We start from the raw sequence: 20,497 nt of genomic DNA, 5'->3' as shown, positions 1-20,497 counted from the left end.
TACGATTAATACATTTAGGTAAGTACTATAAACGCGCGGGAACAGCACTAAAAGATCCTAGCACTCGATAGTGCCACGAAGTGAAACTGGCAAAGGCACCAGGCATAATGTAATGAGCTAAGACGGTAGAAAACTTGATCTGAAGTTAATTTTATTGTATTTTGTATTGTATTGTAACTCTTTATTGTACATAAAACATATGAAAATTACAATTAACAAGAGGAAGAGATGTACAAAGGCGAACTTATCCCTTAAAGGGATCTCTTCCAGTTAACCTTTAAACGATTGAAAGGACAACAGAAACAAGAGTAGACACTACAATGAAAAGAAAAAAGGACCGAAAATTTTAAATTAACCTAAACACTACATCAAAAATATATCTTAATTAATTAAATAATTAATTTTTAATTAAATAATTTCCGATAGACTCTAATCCCCTGAAGCTCAAAAATACCTACTCATTTTACAAGACGTGTTTTATTTTTTACTCCTAAACTGAATTTTCAACTATTTTGACGAGACCAACTTTTAGAAATGGCCTCGTAAAAAATGAATTCAGTATTCAGTATCTATTTAGTAACATTTCTTAGGAGAATTTTACAAAAATAATGCGCTACATTTTATTACAACTATCTTCTCTATACATACATACATACATAAAATCACGCCTCTTTCCCAACGGGGTAGGCAGAGACTAGATCTTCTCTATGCATTGTCATTTTACAAATTAGTTAACATTTAACTATACATCATGTATAACAGATGGTGTAAGCACAGCCATACAAATGATTTTACTTTTAAAATATAACTATACATTGAGCCTAATAAATAAGTAACAAGTAAGTAGGTTCCGGTATATTTCAGCCATGAAGTGCGGTCGAACGCAACAAATTTTCGAATTAATATATTAATTTGAATAATAAATTAATTTGGCCGTTGTATCCAAGACGATATTGAGGGCAAATTTACCTTAAATATCTTTCCAGTAATGTTTATTCGGACTCACCAAAACGCTAACTGAATTATTCCGTTTACATTATTTTGTGATAGGGAAAATTGTAATGAATTCGAATTGCGAATGGAGTAAGAGATGTTTATTACAATTGTTCGTTTTCAATAAAGACAAAATTAAAATATTTTTTAGTGATTTTCACAGATATGATTTCGAAAGTCGTCCCTCCGACCTTTTAAATTGAAATTCTATCTACTCTAGTCTTACAGCAGACAAAAACACACATGTGATAGGTACATTATGTAAATACCCGTAAAAAAATAAAAATATGCTTATTGCCAAACTGAGGGAATTGTGAGTCGCACTAACCTAACATAATGAATCCATTTCTTCGTTTTAATCTTATTAAGCTGTACAGCATTCTGCCGTTAAATCCTATAGAGTTTAGCTTTGCGCTCGTGCCCCTAAAACAAATTAAAAAAAACCTCTTAATCCCAAAAAGTCACAGGACCCTTTATGATTATTTTAAACAGTGTGGGAAATATCGTGCGGGTTGCGGTACATTGCTGTCGATGAAAGATCAATCAATCAATTGTAAATTTTTAGCTACACGGACCAGCAATGTACGTGACTTGCACAAAGTCTCTGGCAACATATAAATGAAGCTTTGGTGTTACTCAACCCAGCCAGAATAAACTTTGTTGAAGTCTAACGAGTGCAGATTTTCTTGAAAAGATGAGTCGAAAAGGTATTTCTTTATTTCTTATTGTTTGAGGAAAATTATGTTGTGTAAAGGCTTCAGAGTTCGTGTAACTTGCGCGTTACGAAAGGAATAGGACGTTTTATTGAAATAAAAGAGGAATGGAAATCAGATATTTCTCTGATTCTTTACGTGAAATTTGTGGTACACCTACCTAGTGTCATCCACGAAGACGTGTGATTAGAGATTAACGACATTGTAATAAGAACCTCGGCACGCGGCATCGTGAATGACTCTACCTATAGATGTGGTAAAAAAAAAAACAATCTTTAAGTAAGCTGCCTTCGCATAAATTGTACTATTACTTATTATGTGATAAAATACATTATAAAGGTCTGAAATTTAAAAAATATACATAAAAAAAGAAATACTAGGCTGTGACATCAAACGGAAGGAGCAAACTAATTGAAAAATTAAGTAGGCACTAAACAAATTCGATTCATTAGATTATGTTTGAATGTCGGTAAATGCATAACTCGATTTTGGATAAACTGTGTAGCCCAAATAGAAAGACAATTATTGCCAAGATGTTGACAGGAAGTCATTTTTTCAAAACAAATTTTTTACAATTCTCTTAACTATTTAACCTAGCAAAACAAAGTTAATAAAAAATATGTGGATATAAGTCAAAAATTACATGTGCTAAAGATGTCATAAAACTACCGATGAATTATAGCGTCCGAAGATATACCTAACTCATAGACTATGCCCACTCCTCGCTACTGGTCTGTAAAGTACTGACTTTAACTATATTGTACGAGTGGTGTATACAAACAGCCGGATGGTTTCAGTCAGCCTATAGTTCCTCTCCACTAATGATGTCAAACTTTCATCCCATTCAATCCCTCATAGAACCAGCGATTCAGCACAACCGTCGCTTTCATACCTTTTTTTTCGGATTCGGCATTCGTGCGCACAACGCTGCATTGTGCGCGTGCGCGGCCACTTCCAAGAATGATTTCGTTGCGGGAACGAGACAAAAATATAGGGTTCATCTCGGTCGGAGAGAGATGCGCGCTCGGATATTAATTTTGTTTTTTCTTTTGGTTAATCTGGCCACATGTGGCGATTGTTTTCGGACCTTACGGCCACTCGTTTTATTTGTCGAGGGCATGGTTACTGAACTTTCTGGGGTGTTGTGTTAATTAATGGCGTTTGGCTATTGTGCGGTCGTTAGAATTGTATCTGGCATTCCGAGATCATTGGAAGCTTATAGTGCTATACAAATGTATAGGAGATAAGGGACTTTTTTTCAAGATTTTCTGTGGTCTATGGATAGAAATATTTATCCAAGAGACATTAGGTGCGCATTACCTATATACCTACAACCTAGGGGGGAGCAGGGAGGGGCAGCCCCCCCCTAGAGATTCTAAAAAAGTTGCCAAATGTAAAGCAACCAAACCAGTCCTAAGTCTTTGACTTGACTTGCTTGATCGATCATAATGGAAAATGTCATCAAATCCTATAGCTTTATTCATAAAAATATGTGACCAGATTAATGAGGCGATAGAATCGCGAGATAATGATCCACTATTCTATGTACCAAGTTAAAGTAAAAAAAACGGTTGGATAATGTTTTTTTTTCTTTATGAAATTATTTACAAAATCCTCCAAAAATGTCTTATTGAAACTTATTTTTAATAGAAAAATATGTACATTATAGCAATTTTATTTATGCATGCAGCAGCAGAAGTAGATCAGTGGTTCCTTGCAGTGCTCAATATGACATGACTCTACTTCCAAAGTAGTAAGAGAGTGTTTAGATAATTTTGAGCAAAAAAAAACTGTTTCCTTATCCTAGCTATAAATTAACTGCGTAGCGAAATCATAACTACAAAATACGATAATTCATACCGTAAAGAACGGATGTGTTTGTTATAGCCTGTCGGTATTTAACACAACACGTTTTATGTGACTAATGAAATGCTAAAAACATTACAATTTTGGCACTTCCGCCGTCATTTAGGTGCTACGTTTAATATTCAGTTTCTAAATAGAAAAAATACAGTAACCTTATTTAAAATTCTGGTTGGTCTTGGACTGTCTAGAACACAATTTTGCCTTAGATAATGAATCACATAAAATTAACTAAAACGGGCTTCCTAAAGGCAGCGCAGCGCGGGGCATTGTGCCTAAGACGCTAGCTTGCCTCGTTGCACTGCAAGGCTCAGTCAATTCTTTGGTCGCCATATAGTTTGTCCGACACTTCTTTGCCAAGACTACATTAAAGTACTACTACATAATGGGTCGAACACTCAAATCTCCTAAAGCACAAATTGACTAGTGCAATTTTTCCTACATAGCAAAGTGGTATGTAGAAAATCCAGGTAGAAAATTTATTTCCCATCTTTTAATGTTTACCAAGTTTGTAACTTATTGTTATATTTTCTATTCTCTTAATTATCTAGGAGCATTTTTTTTAGCTTATTTTCACAATCGCGTTTTTTTCCCAATTTTAATCGACACAGGTAGGTTTAAGTTATGTTAAGATTGCATCGGCCCGAAGGAAGTCAAATTGGGAAAAATGTCTCTAGAGGTATTATACAATTTTTGACCTCGCCTGTACATTCGAAAACAAAAGACAACATAGGCAAAATGTGTTCTAGGTTTTTTCGGTACTAGTCAATTTGTGTTTTAGTAGATATTTGAGTATTCGACCCATTATGCAGTAGTCACTTTAAGTTCTAGGCAAAAACAAATGTAGTCAAAATGTGTTCTAGACAGTCCAAGACCAACCCTAAAATTCCACGATTTCTATCTGACAATATCAGATTTTATTGAATCAGGCGTTACTTTGCGGAGGTCCATATCAATGAATTGAAACAATTACTTTGCTCACCTGCTATCTTATGATACCTACCTAAGTTTATGCAAAAAATGTGTGTTCATGCAGTTCCTCCACCTCTACACTGTAAGAACACACAAATCACACAAACCCATCTATCACCACCACCACACTGCACTGACGCGTTTCTAGCTCAACCAAAGCTCATCTTCAGAGCAACACAACCGTTCGCCATCGTACGGTCAGCGTCATAAATATATATACTTTACCAAGACGTCAAAAATATCTATACACGTTTATGCCACTAAACAAACCACATAATAATAAAAAAATGTTTATTATAAGGTCGATGAATACATATTTTGGCGCTGTGGATGTACATAAATTTTTGCATTCAACAGTACCAGACAGTTGTTAGACACAAAAATCAGATTTGAAACAAAAAAAAAAACGTAAAGTGTTTCTATACAGAAAAGAAAGCAATGCTTTTTGGTCTTGGCCTTGGATCCATGATGACAACATAAACTCTTTTTCCAGCTTTTATATTACCTTTCAGCGTTAATCAATCTTCTGCACAAGATTAGCATAAGATAGAGATAAAACAGAGAAAATTCATATTTGGGATAATGAACATTTGAATAACCACCTTGTTTCTTTAAATTAGTGATAAATGATCGCTGATAAGTACCTAATACCAATACGTGGGAGCCTAGTGGTTACTTCAAGGTCTCTCAGGAAGATGGCCCTGGAGCCGATCCCGAGCTCGCACCTCTGAGTCTTTCGGAATTATCACAAATTTTACCTTCACTGAGGAAACTTGTGAAGAAATTGAACGGCGTGTGTGCGCGAAGCGAAGTCGCACTGAGGAAACATGGGTAATCTTGACTCCGAGAAGGGATCTGACTCACTATATAAATCCAGCTCCGGTGTCGGTACCACCGCTTATAGACTCCGACTCCTTTATTGACTCCGGTTCTTTCGAGCGATTATTAGTTTGTCTATGGCCGATCCGGATCGGTTCGGTACCGAGGTATCGCCGTGATTGAATGAAAGTGAAATGAGTGCTGAATCGCCGATCGCGAGTCGCTCGATCCAATAGGTTGGTCGGAGTTAGTATCTCCTCGGAGTCGTTAAGATTTTAAATAAGTCAATAAGGGATTCGGACCCGCTTAAGGATCTGGCTCTTTTGAATCTTCAGATCCGGATTTACCCATATCTAGCACTGAGCTCAACCTCGCTGCCCCGCTAACACGTCTAAAAAGCACAATGTGAATTCAATTGATTTGATTACACATCTTATATTAGCAAGATGGGATTAAACAGCTGTATAATATATTCTTTTTCAAGGACAAGGATCATCTTCCTTACATTAAATTCAAACGCTACAATGATATAAAACACAACTCATACGACGTGAAACGCATTCTACAAAAATGTGACAGAGAGCGATAGCATCAGTGCTTTCAACGGTTCATATCAGCGGATTCGATCGCGCTTGCGCCCTACAGTTTTTTGTGTACATACCAGATTTAAATCTCGATCTGTTTTCGTTTATGAATGCCTAGTAGCCTGGTGTAGGTGAACTATGGAGGCCAATTTGTTTTGAATTCAATTAAACTTATTTAAAATACTAGAGTTTACCCGCGGCTTTGGACGCGTAAACTATTCGATCTGGTAATTACAATTTGAAAGTCCGGGATTTTACAAAATTCCCCGGGAATTCCTAAAATTTATATCGTGGTCTTCATTGAGGTTGTGTTAAGAACTCCACAATTTCAAGACTCTAACCCAGCGGATGAATTTTTAAGATTTTATTTCTATCTAAATCCTAATTCATCCAAATCCGTCCAGCCGTTTTAGCGTGAAGGAGTAACAAACACACACACACACACACACAAACTTTCGCATTTATAATATTAGTAGGATTTGAATACAGATAAATGGCTCCAAGCCCATATTGTGAGAGAACGCATGTGCCCAAATGTCCAATAGAGTTGTTGCTTAATGATGAGACGGTAATGATTTCCTCAAAGATTTCATCATAAAACCTATACTAGGCGAAATCGAGTAAGTGTCTTGCCAATGTTGAACTGTGACCTTTTTTTCTACATTTACTGGTCCGTGATTGGCCCCTATCTAACCTGTTAAAAAGTGCAGATTAGGCCAAAGGCTATCTCACTGGTTACGTAACAGGTTATATACTCTAGCCTTAAAGAGCACCAGCCCTAAAATAAAGAAAATAATTAAAAGAAAAAGATAAGAGACCTAAATATTAAAGCAAGTAGGTACATTAAATAGACGTACTTTTTGAGGTCCCGATAGTATCTACTAGTGATCACGAGAAGACTGAAATTGGGGTGATAGAATATACGTAGTTGCGGCTTGCGTCCCGTGGAAAAAATGTATAACTAGACCACGTGTAATCCATCCTGGCATTTGAATTGAAATTCCCGGATTTTAGGTACTAAGATTTTTTATAAAAATGTATATTTTTGTTAAAAATTACATTTTTAATACAAGATTTGATGCTGACAGTTCTTTTTGTTGACTGTACTTACTTGAATTGTCATCCGAGCTACATTTCCGTACCAAATTTCAAGTCGATGCCATTAACCGTTGAGGAGTTCCGTCCTGCGGAGACGATCCTGGCCAGTCTACCAGGACTTCACTACCAGATTATTATACTGTCACCAGATTTACACAATTATACCAAATTTCAAGTTGATCGGAACACTGAAAGTGGGTCAAATTTAGCTTCCAAGATTTGACCCAAACAAATAAATAAATAAATATTTCAACAGGGCAAGTTAGAAAAGCTTGTAAAAATTTAGTTGTGTTAAATAATTTGTGATGTAGGTAAGTCATTAATAACTCAATTGAGATATTATTTTTGTGACTTTGACTTTGATATCATTTAAGACTGCAAGTAAAGTAGGTACTGAATTAAGCCAAAATGTGGAGGCAATATGGTAGATAGAGACAATCGCTACATATTTGATTGAGAGAAAGTGCTATCATACGATCAGACTTTAATACATGAGCCACCTTTCAAAGGAAAAGTCATTACGATTTTCCTTGTTAATTAATACGATGTCACTATAACGTTCACTGTGTCTGTTCCATGCTGGCTCATGCATTAAAGTCCTTGACCGTACAAACTGCAGTTAATTATTTACTTTGAAGATATTATGTAGTGACACGGATGGGAAAACGTAGTGTAGGGCGTCAGGCACGGTGGACGGACGACCTTAAGAGGGTCGCTGAAGACAGTGTTGTGGCGCGCCATGGCCTGTGTCCAGCAGTGGACTGCTGTAGGCTGATGATGATGACATGTAGTTACAGCATAGTATTAGCAAGTAGAGGCGCTGTGTGCAATTTTTACAGATTATAATTTAAAACAGGTTCAGTTCGTGTATTACATTTTACACACATTTCGAGGTCGTGTTAATTATTAATTTACTTAGGATAATGTTGCTAACTTAGACTAAATCCATCATTGTTTACATGCCATATATAGGTCACCTGGTACGTGTTAGTTTTACAATTCCATAAAAAATGGTGTCATCATCAGAATATGATACCGGGGCGGCGTTTTTGTACTGCCGTCATGATGTGTTACATTTCAGAATACCTATGGTAGACAATTGAAGTGAGTATAACAGTCGGGAGTAACAGCAACAGGTCGGATTCTGTATACGGTTGAAAGGAGAAATTGACTAAGCGACATTTTTGTGAAATTTTTTAGACTTAGCTCGAACGACAGAGAAAAATTTACTGATTCCGAACGTGTACCTACATAACTCACTATCTTAAAAAAAGTCGCTTAGTCATTTTCTCCTTTCAACCGTCGTATGTTAGTATTTTTTGCTTTTGTTTGACTACGAGTTGACCCTTTTTCGATAAAGTCCAACTTTTTAGTGAAAGAAGTTTTGGTAGTTTATAAAAGCACGCAGCGTATGTTTGTTACGTATATAGGTAAAACTTATTTATGCCACCTGCTTTTCCCTGTGAAAGAACAAAACACAGTTCTCCATCTCGTAAGAAACCCCTTCAACCCTACAACTTTTATTTTTTATCAACCCTTCTATGTAGATAATTCAAAACCGGCCAAGAGCGTGTCGAACACGCCCAAAATAGGGTCCCGTAGACGTTACGAAAAAATTAAGTAATATATTTCTAAGGATTTCGTATTTTATACGGAATCTTTCAAGTTTAGATATATTTTATACCTTAGGCTGCTATTTACTCTTAAACTACTGATAATTCTCAAGCAACTTCACTTCACTCCCTCTCGTCAGGGAGGAAAAGTTATTTTTCATCTCTCCTGTTCGGAAAGTTGAATTTTCATGGGTAGATAGCCGGGTGGAAAATTGCGTTTTCATCTCTAGGGTGGAAAGTATTTTTTTTTAATTTTTCGATTTGCCACGGAGTCCAAGATAATTGAGTTACGTCAATGACACTTTTTTTCACGTTTCGGCATGGCCATCTAGATGCACGTCGTGACCAAGGAGCTTATGTACAACACTGGAGGTTGAACGCCGAACATCCGTTTGAAACAAGAAATTTGATCTGATGAATTTGATTTGATTTGATTGTTTTGAATTTGATTTTTGAGCCGAACTCTGTTTAAGTCGTGAGTTATCCGTTACAATATCATTTAATAAGAAATTTGATCTTTATTACGTCACGAACATATTCCATCTCTTTCTTTAGTCAGGTTAAGAAAGAGATGGAATATATAAATAAGTAATAAAGGTAAAACTTCTTCGTTCGGCGTTCAACCTCCAGTTTTGTATATAAGCTCCTTGGTCGTCGTGACCAACTCGATTTTTTTATAGTCGGCCGTGGCAAGTGGCCAGTCGAAAAGGTACCGTTGGATGTTGGATATAAGTAAATTCAATTTATTATTATTCTTACTTTTTTATAGTATTTTACTTTCCTCACAGTCGAAATGAAAAGTAGAGTGTCTAACTCGGGTGAAATTACCCAATTCCGCTCGAACTATTGGCGCTCTCACTTCGTTCGAGCGCCAGAAATATCTCGAGTGAAATGGGTCACTTTCCACCCTTGGTTATCAATCTACTATTTCTGAATGAGAGGTGTGAAAAATGTCTAATGATTGCCTAACACCATTCTCGAGCCAAATTAATCATTATTGGAACGAAAATATGTATTGGTGACATCATCACATTCGTATCGCGACCACCAGGCGAGCATAGCATTAGGTGGCTCTCCCGATACGGTTGTGTAAACATGCTGGCGAAGCCTTACAGGTTGCTTATGAACATACGACCAGTGCAATTTGCACGTATTTAGGGGTCTTGCGGTTGATAAAGGAACCAAAGTCCAATCAATATTAAGATCTGGATCCCTATCGCTCCTACGGGTATTAGAAGTGCCCATTTGTGTAAGTAGATTTTAGATATAGGCAAAGCACGCACTGACGACCAAACTGAAATAAGAAATACGTACCTAAGGCTCGTCTCAAAAACTGATCACCTTCGTACGCAAATATGAAGCAACAGATGAACCCCTTAACCCTTAGATTAAGACCATTGTAATCCACACTTAAAGTGAATAAATAAATATGAATATGAACCTGACAGATTTTTTAACACTAGCTTCCGTTGAACCTAAATCACATGACAAACTTGCGCCGAAATGTCGAGAGTTCTTTAAAGGTATATACAGCCACAAATAAACGATATACTAGTAGCTACATACACAAATAAATCTAAAAAATACAATTACCTGATAGGTACTTACCTACCATTAACAAAACAGTGAAACAAAATTGATTTTTCGCAACATTTTTTATAAGAAAAAGATGCTACTAGCGCAGCGATTTTTTTTTTATTAGTAGCTTAACCCACGGAACCCGTGTTTTTAATCGGTACATACTTACCCAAAGCCCTCGACGGCGCAGAGAAATCATTATAACATTTTACAACCTAGCTTGATGTAAGACAACCTCGTTATCCGAGCGTTAAACCTAGCAACTTTGTCGGACGACAAGAATATCGGAAAATCAACTCAACTTGGCTCTTGTTTTTGATAGTGTAATCAGACCCATTGCGAATTCCGTTCGATGTTTTGATTAGGCACGGCGCAAATAAGGTCTGCCTAAAATAAACAATGTTAGCGCCACTTAAGTACTGTGCTGAGTTGTTAATCTTAGAGGTACACCAAGTAATTTTGTTGTCAAAGCTATACTTAAGGATGTTAAGGATGAAAAAATTAAAAATAAATATATAACCTACTTAAAATTATATATGTGGTATTTTATCGTGCGTGTGTATGTTTGTTAATTTCACGCTTAAACTGTTAAAGGGATTCGGGTGAAAATTTGTGTGAAAGAAAATAGATGGGTTTCTGAATCATAAGCTGTTTTTCAAGTCTTTTTGAGAGGACAATTTTAGAGTTCTTACTGACATTAATAATTGTGACTATAATTTATGTTTACCCAAAAACAATAATTGCTTTTTGCCAAAAATACCCAGAGCGCAGAAACGAAAGGTATACCAAGTTGGCTGTGCTATTGTCAGTCGTAAGGCCTTTATCGTGCGATCCTAGATGAGCTGTTCATTGTTCGAAATTCAATTTGAGTTTGGCGAGCGGAAGGGGCGTGGCCCAGCCTGGGCGGGGCGCGGAAGGGAGATAGGACATCACGGATGCTCGTGTGTTCTTAATTCGAATTTTACAGCTGCGCGTTTTCGTTCAAATTGAATAGATTCGGGAACGGACGGTGATTGGTTGGGGTTATGAAAGTTGCATCTGTAGTGGTTAGTGTAATTACGTAAATGTAACGCTATTATAATAGGTAGTTGTTTATTCGAAATTGTTCCATTATGCGCTATTTTATTATTATTTTATTTTTAGGTGTGTACCATCTGTCGTGGGTAAATCTTATTTCAACTTTATGAAATATGTATTGAACTGTCATCATGTCTAACTAACTATGTTCACCTATTTTATAACTAAATGAAGAGGGAAATAAAATAGAAGGTTTGAAAAACTTGGATTCTATAACATTCAAGAGAATTATCCATATATTATAAATTTTCATAACTCATATTATAATACAACTGTGTACTTACAAGTCCACTACAACAACTACCCACACAATATTATCCACACTCATATGCATAATGTGACACGATAGCAATATCTCGTAGAATTTAACTCGATCGCTGCCACTGTCTTAAGTAGCAACCAATATCCAGATTCCCGCCATTTCCCGCCACACGTAAATACGCAAACATACCTACTGACCATTTATGATTTCCTGGTACTTTGTACAGTTTATTTAAATGAATAACAGGAAATCCAGTGCCACATAATTTAATTAACGACTGTGAGTCTTACAGTAGAATGTTAGGTTATAAGTACCTAGGCATTATTACAAAATAAAACTTATTGTTTTCAAGTTAACCATTAACATCAAATTAAACACCCATGTGGTTCCGGTTATTAACTTACCAGGTTTTTGAAATACTTACCACTTAATTTATTCATCTACTCTAGCTGTGCTGTTGCCTGCGAAATGCGCAATTTTCCAGACTGAAAACTGTTCTATACCTTTCTCAGAGTACCTGCGCCTAGCTAGGTAGATAAACTACCTCATCTAAATCGATTCAGACTTTATTGCATGTTGAGTAACAAAGTAGTCAGTAATATCAAAGATCCATGTAATAACCTGCCACATTTAGCTGACTTTTATGATTGACAGATACTTTGTCGTCTGTACTTATCTAGCACCGTCTCATACAATCTAAATTTCCTTAAGTGACAGCTAAAGAAAGTTGTACATGTAGATAGAGCTTAATTTAACGCATGTATGTAAATTCCTTCAAAACAGGCATCAGCAAAGTTGTATTCGATTTCATCAGCCTAAACATTACATTTAAAAACCCATTCCTGGAATACATCAACAAAGCGTAGAATCAATTTCCTTTCTCGACTTCAATTCGACATATTACAAAAACACGATACCTAAGTGTTTTAGTAGGTATTAATGTACTTACACTGGTTTTACATTCTGTTTTCAAAAAGATTTTCACCACTTGAAAAAGTTACAAATCATCTTTCATATAGCTCTATAAATTATGTCAAAAGAATACCTTATTGCACGACAATACCAGTACAGTCAGCAGAAAAAGCTATGATAGTAAAATATTCATTTGAAAGCTGATAAACTTGAACATTCTTGTAACAACGAACAAAGTTAAGCATAGTTAAGTCTTTATTATTAATAAATAATAAAAAATAAATAAATAGAGCCAAAAATTGCTACAGACATTTACACGATCATTATAGGGAACGCTCTAGTAAACGCTCGTCAAAAATGTTATTAAGGAGATACCTATTCACGATGACAAGACATCGGACGGATCCTCGGCAAAAAGCTCAAAGCAAAATTTACCATCGTTTTGCTTGTTTTGTGAGCATATTTATTACCTTTAATAAGTATATCATTCGCTAGAATGCTCATTACAAGTAAACGCTAAAGTTTATAGTAAGTACTTTACCTTACATAAACTTAGACCAAGCACCCCAATAAGTAACTACCCTACAAAAAACCACACCCGTCACCTCAAAACAATTAAATACACGCCCGAACGACGCCTAGTCTTTCTAAATCAATCTAAACGAGGCAAATACAAGCAATTCGATTTAATTCGATCGTAAACACATGCACATAATCGATTCACAAAGCTACGGTGACATCCGAATGCCAGCAATCGTTTTATTTCATCGATGAATATTCAAATCGAACGCCTCGCGTAGTATGCGCGCCTAGTACATATTTTAAATTAATTTATTCATTTTTTTACGTTGTTTTATGTTGGTAATTCAGTCATAATTAGACCATGTTTTAATTTATGTAATAACTGTTTGAATACCTATCTACTGTTCAAAAGACTGCTAAAGTACTAAATGTATTTTTACGTTTAAAGTAACTAGGACAGCGGACAGCGAATATTTTCTAAAAAAATATTTAACCCTACGCTTAAGTTTTGTCTTACTTGTTTTGATGAAAAAAAAATAAGTTTATCTTTTCGAACTAATTAGTTGGGAATCTCTAGAACCGCTAAACAGAATCTAAAAATTCTAGTTCTTACCCTCGATCCAATTAACTTAGGGTTATTTCTAATTGTAGTCGTAGATAAAATACATAACTGTCATAGTATCTAATTCAAAGTAGTAACTAAGTAATGTCCAACATCTAACTTCTACCACTAGAACTAACGACCATCCGTCAATACCAGCATAAAGAAATAAGATAAAAGTGATATTTTATTGTCTACCTCATAAAATTCTATGGGAGGCCATAGTAATTCAATTTACAAGTATCTCTAATTACAAACATACTCCAACAATTACTATAACAAAGTTGATGCGACTTTCTCCTTTATCATTTACGCTTATGACTTATTTACTTTTTTGTGACGGTATAGCTAAGTTGGTAGATGTGTGTTCGTCGTTGGTATATGTATACTATAGGGTTGCCACAAATATGGGAACGTCGACCAGGACAATATTCATGCCGAAATAGTGTAGATGGAGATCAAAAAGGAATTTTCATTAGTAAAATGAGTAAAGTAACATTGATATTTTACTAAAGCCATTAATAATAATAACATTAAAATATGTCAAAAAATAAGCGATTCACAAGTTCATTTATGCCTAGTCGTCACTGCTCTTCTGTGCCCTTTCGTACTTTACCTATGTTCTGACTTTTATTTAGAATATCTTTTGGGGAGGGGGGGGGTGCTCTTTCTTCAGCTGCGAACCTAGCCCTAGTTCCCATTTTTGTATTTTTTATTAGTTTTCGTCTAATTAAACCGAAACAGTTAATTTGATTGCATGCGTCAGTGTAAGTACCTACATCATGAAGCACGCATCGCGGATGTTGATTGCCAACTTACATATATTATGTTGTACTAAAATTGGGACAGCACGCTTCAAACCGAAGGCCAAATAATCTTACGCTTTGACTCTCGCCATCTCTCTTTAACCTTCATTCACTACTCTGACAGAAAGAAGTGGTGAAAGCGATTGTGATTCGGAATTTGTTAGACAATACGGTCCCGGAGCATGTCCCTGCGTATCAAGTTGTGTGGTAACCCTGTAGCGTCTAGTATGGGCCTAAGGAGCCCCGCCGCGCCGCATAGAACACGCTCGCGGCATTATACCGGTTATACTTGTTTATTGACAAAACGGTACGTCATAATTTAAATTAATTAGGCACTTAATTATAGGCGCGTGCGAATTTATGCAGGCGTTTAGGGACTTTCTTAGTTATATTTAGCTAGATTGATGAAAACAGCGGTCGTTGCGTGTAGAGTGTAAAGGTGTTCGAATACATAACAATTATGTGTCTTTGTAATAATTCTCTGCGGGTTCTGCCTTTTTCGCAGAATTATTGTTTGCCAAATATTTCGTTTGCCAACTGTTTCATTTCCCAACTCTTAATTTTCTCCGAAACAAAAAATTTTCTCCGTGTATTTTCTTATGCTTTTATACAGCACAGTAGGTTAGGTTTGTTTTATGAAAGTTCTGGAAAAAAAATAGTTTCAGAGAAAATCCTGTGTTGGCAAATGAAACATTTGGGAAATGTGATTTGGAAAAAGGCAGAGAACCAATTGTCTCATTTAATTGCACTGGGTAATAGGGTAGGAACCATCAGCCAAATAAGTCTATTAATTTTTAAACAGGTTCCTATCAAATGTATATGTCGCTAAAGTCGAACTTTTAAGTTGACAGACACGTCTATTGGCATTATTGTTTTATGACATGCAGACGATTATTAGGGTGGTAGACCACATAATTATTTGGCTGATAGTATCGCTTTCAATTTAGGTATATGTTTATACAGTCAAGAGCAAAAATATGTATCTGTCCGAACCATTAAACTACCGTGACACTATCTCATAGTGAAATATGAAATAAACTCGGATAGCTACGCCTTAAATCGAGTTAAGAGTGCGCCTTTTGCAGCAGCCGCCGTGGCGTCGCTTCGGGAACAAGGGCTACGATTTAGCCCGAAACAGAGCTAAACTCGATTTAAATTTAAACTATCTGTCCGAAGCACTCAAAAATATGAATTGCTCCGAGACACGGCCAAGGAGATCGAACTCTGATGTTGTACGAGTATGTGTATGAACTAAGTTATGGGCTGACTGCGACAAGTGACTGTGCGTTGTCTATGTAAAAAAAAACGCGCAAACTATGTCCGATCTTTTCTGTTCTAGTATTTTACAATATTTGAAAAAAAGCAGCAAAATCAAATGAGTTTGTAGCGAAAGTGGTAAAATTGACGCAAAAAAATGTAACGTAATCTATTACCAGCTAAATCCCGGGAAAATACTAGTCTATTTAATATATTCTTATAGAGGAAGATAAAAAGTAGAATGTATCACTCGGCAGCAAAATATTTTTGAATCCCTCGCTGCGCTCAGGACTGAAAATATAGAGCGCTCGCCGTAAATGTCATGTTTACAATTTACTAAATGGGCTTGCTTATTGCAGTCTCTATGCAATCTCTATAGGGAATAAATTTTGATGCTCCTTTTCTTCTTCATGGTTCATACGCGTCCATCAGTTACCCATCATAACTCATGCGAGCCTGGTCCCCGCAGGCGCCCAGCGGCGAGCCACGCTACCGTTCCGCCCCCTGCCGACCAAACCAAAACTATTATAAATTTAAATCCTCTTTTCAATCAAACAGCTTTTATAATTGAATCAGACAGCCCGGCTTCCTGTTAACAAAAAGTTGTTTTTGAAAAACAGTAGCTGCGTCAAGTGACCACACAAAAAGCGAAGTGGTTTAGTAATTTATTAATTGCGAATTAGTAGAAGTAAAAACTATTTTCCCCTTAACTTTGCAACTTAAAGAATGCGTGACCTTGAGATCAGTACATTAATTAATTAAAAAAGTTAAATAAACATTTAAAATGGAAATAAAGCGCCGCCAGAGTAGCCAACCGCGCGGCAATAAAAAGGTGCGTTCACAATTACGTCGCCATCGATTTGACAACTTGATGAACACGCTCGGCTCCACATTTGAAATTGACGGATCCGTGTGGGTGGTCTCTTATACGTGCGTGTAAATTTTTTGTTTTGTTTTAATTTGTTTTTTTTTTCGTTAGAAGCGATGACTAACAGACTAACAGGCATCAATAACTAGCCACCGGTGAAGTGTGATAATCGTTTGTGACGATTTACGCTGTGATTTTGACTTTGAAAGGAAATCTGATTTAGCATTAGGGACTTTATTCAGTTTTAGGGAAGATTGTTTTGAATAAGCTCGTCAAATCTGTAGCACACAGCTCCAGTGATTTACTTAATGAAGAATTAACATAATGATTTCTTTGCCCTAGGTCTAAGCGATGGATTGTGACACAAATTTATACAAGATACCAATAAGACACGATCTAGGCTCATGGTGCCAATTAATGTTAAAATAAGCGCAAAATGGCCGCTCAAAATGCAATTCCCGCTCAAAAAACTGTCAAAGTGACGTTAGTTGAGTGAAGTGAGTGTTCGAAATGTACGATCGCTGCACAGCATGGTGACGTTGATGCCGTGTAGCTACCTCGGCGGCGGGTCTCCGCGCTGCAGTTTGGATCATACGGAACCTAAGGTCAGCATCCACGGGTCCTAACCTCAAAAGCAACAAAACGATTCAGGCTTACGTTGGCAGTACTGGAAAACCTTTCGATTTTTCTGATCTGAAATAATCCGAACTGTCAACGTTGATACTGGCCGTTTATGTTTTCGAACGCACCGGATTCCAAATTTCGAATATTCGACGCTTTCGAATACGGTGTGTTCTAATGTTATTGCACCAAAATGTACCGCACATTTATAGTTAGCACCCTTAGTTGCACCTTTAGCATGGCACCAGCCAAATATATCTACCTAAGCACCAAATACCTACCCGCTTGCATGTCACACAGCGCTTCAAAAATTAATGTTACATCGATGAAGAATTCGAGTGATTCGATTTAATGTCATACGATACGATGATTAAAACCTTATCTCTAGTTGGCCTGGTGTCCGTAACTAACACCGAATTTTATTGTCCGTACACTCGGACAAGCTCCATAGTGTTTATGTTTTCCCAGTGGAACGGCGTCAGTTCTCGTGTTACCATTCATACGTTATTCTTTAGGGACTATTAAAAAGTCGTTATAAGTGTGCGGTGTCGGTGGCTCACCTACGGGACACAGCGTCGTTAGCACTTGACACCAGGCGATCATGAATGCGAGGTGGTTGAAGGCTGAATGGTTGTCTGACATAGGAATGTTATAGTGCATCAAGACATTTCATACATGATGTGCACTAACTTTTGTATGTAGGTAGGTATGTACCTATGTAAGCAGCCGAAAGCGTCAGCGAGCTTATGGGTGGTCATGGTTGGTCATCGACTCATCGACATAGTGGAAAAAACATTCCAAACCAAAGTGAAGTAGATGGAGCATTTAGTTATTTTTTTAATTGAAATTTATAAACAGAAGGCAAAATAAGGATCTCATTAAGGGGGCATTTTGTTTGGAAAATCACTAATTTAGACTGAAGAACAACGAAACACAAAACCACCCACAAGCAACACCAATAAAAACAAAGTTGACGCGATTTATCGGACGAGGGAGATGTCTCTCTTGATAGACCTTATAGTTTAATGTTTAATGTTTATCTACTTTTTATTACCAAAAGAACTTAAGTCCCCTATACTTTACAAACAAGATCGCACCTTAATTCAATCGTTTAAGTCCTTTTGCGTTAATCTGATAAGCATAAGCCTAACAGCATTTTGTTTTTGATAAAGATTTGATTTGGAATAAACTAGAAAAGATAGAAATTTGCTTGCACTAGAGAAGGATGGTTAGGTACCATCAGCCAAATATGTGGTCTACCACCCTAAAGTTGATAATCCTGTGCATGTCATAAAACAATAATGCCAATAGGCGTGTCTGTCAACTTGAAAGTTTGACTTTAGCGACATATTAATTTGATAGGAATTTGTTTAAAAATTGATAGACCACACGCACCATACATTTGACTGATGGTACAGTCGAGTTCATAAGCTTGTGAGCAAAAATTTTATCAAAAATATCTGAACGAACACGCTTCTACGCCGTTAACAATAGAGTCGTGTTCAGATATTTTTCATCAAATTTTTGCTCACAAGTTTATGAACTCGACTGTACCTAGTGTTTGGATTTTTTATCAAGGTGAGCTCTTAGAGTCCTATGCTTGCCTGGTACCTACCTACATTTGAATTTTAGTGTAAAACAGAGGTATCTGAAAATTGAGAAACTTAGGATATCCAAATAAATCAATAATAAAAATCAATGAATAATGGATGGAACTCTGGATTTTATTTCAAAATTATTGACTTTACAAGAAAACTGAGTTTCCTTAATGTTTTTCTATAGTTTTTACATAATTATGAAGTGTGCTTCTTTTTGGTGCTAGCTGACATGATCATCGAGAGTTCATCCACTGAGAGCTAAAATGGTCCATCGTACATTTTGTCAGTGACGCGAATTTAAACGATAAACATTATTCGGAATCCAAAAACTGACATGGGAACAGAAAGCTACAAGCCGCGCGGCACCATATTAATTTCAAAACAAAAGAAACACGTACCAAAACAAATGAACGCGACCTAAAACAAATCGCGGGCGCCATTAAAATAAATCACTATTAAAATTGACATTTCACGCGACGACTCAAAAGTGTTCATCGAATTAATATCACGCACGGCAATATCTCCCAAATTATCAACGATAAGGGAATGACAATAAATAAAATATGGTGGACGTAAAATTTGTAAATTTATTTAGTGGCACAGGCTTCCCGCTCGCTCGTAAACATCGAGCGAGATAAAACAATAAACGAATTACGTATAAATAATGGGGCGTTTTGTCGAGCTGCGTGATTAGGATACAGGCTGTAGCGAAAGATAAAACAAACGAAACAAATTCTAAATGGCTGGTGATTTCAAGAATGAAAAGAACTTATAGCAGCCATTCTGCCCAAGTATTTTGATGACTGATAAAACAGACTGACTGATTCGTGCATTCCGTCGCGGAGGTCAATCAATGAACTAACCTGTAATTACAAAGGTCGTTCATTAATTTAGCAAATGTTAATCAAGAGTTTTAACCACCACACGTGATGGTGGTGATTTGGATTCTTAGTTGATTTTCGTAACACACGGGATGCGGTGAGCGGTTGAAACGCTTCAGAGCCGCACCCAATTATTACTATTTTATTTTTGAATAGTCATCAATGAAAATTACTAACAGTTGAAGACTTGAAGCTTTCGAGCAAGCCTTAAGTATACTAAGTATTCTAAGTATTCTAGGTCTTCTTAACTACTGAGATCCGTAGGTAATCTGAGTGTCCTACGTATCTAACAGACTGAGGAGTTTGATTTGACTGACTAAGTATTTATGAATACACTGTACGAGCTACTATTTAGACATTGGATATTTGGACTTAACCATACCACTGATTAACTCAGAAGGGAATGCTAAATGTCATGTTCCCGAATTCCATTCCAAATTTAATGACCGATCCAACCAGATTTATAATATTAACATTGGGACAAAACACGACGTCCAAAAAGAACACAAGTACAATTATAGTGACAAATGCATGGAACAACCTGTGTAACCGAAGCGCAGGCGCGTTGTCCCGCGTAAAACGTATAAATTAGCAGCTATCGCGAGATCGGGCCGGCCTCACACCTCGATGGGAACGCGAGGTGATTTACGCCCTTTCTCACAGTGACAACTCGTGTCTTATGCTGCCCTGGTACTCGACGGGGCTAGTGAGTTAGGGGACAATAATGGTAGTTAGTTTTAACCCAGTGTGGTTATGGTCTCCTAGAATTTAGATAACAATTGGAAACTAAAGGTCAAGCTAATGAGAGAGATCAATTTTAGTTAAATTATAAGTAATAGTGGATTCCGTTAACAATAAA

At 36.6% G+C, this 20,497-nt stretch overlaps 1 protein-coding gene across 2 annotated transcripts in view; it reads left to right on the top strand.

The window, feature by feature from the left end:
- The window catches only part of eya (eya transcriptional coactivator and phosphatase 2), a 56,082-nt gene that overhangs the window by 9,282 nt on the left and 26,303 nt on the right, over positions 1-20,497 (top strand). Inside the window, exons 1-2 of one of the 2 annotated variants that reach the window (XM_074106193.1) lie at positions 16,583-16,600; positions 16,881-17,143. In XM_074106193.1, coding sequence (XP_073962294.1) covers positions 17,069-17,143 — 75 coding nt within the window. In that variant the 5' untranslated portion in view covers positions 16,583-16,600; positions 16,881-17,068. Of the gene's footprint in view, positions 1-16,582; positions 16,601-16,880; positions 17,144-20,497 lie in introns of those variants that run through there. The other variant, XM_074106192.1, reaches the window with a different exon arrangement.

Source organism: Choristoneura fumiferana, chromosome 24 (assembly GCF_025370935.1).
Source record: "Choristoneura fumiferana chromosome 24, NRCan_CFum_1, whole genome shotgun sequence".
NCBI lineage: Eukaryota > Metazoa > Arthropoda > Insecta > Lepidoptera > Tortricidae > Choristoneura > Choristoneura fumiferana.
This window is presented reverse-complemented; position numbering and strand designations above follow the sequence as displayed.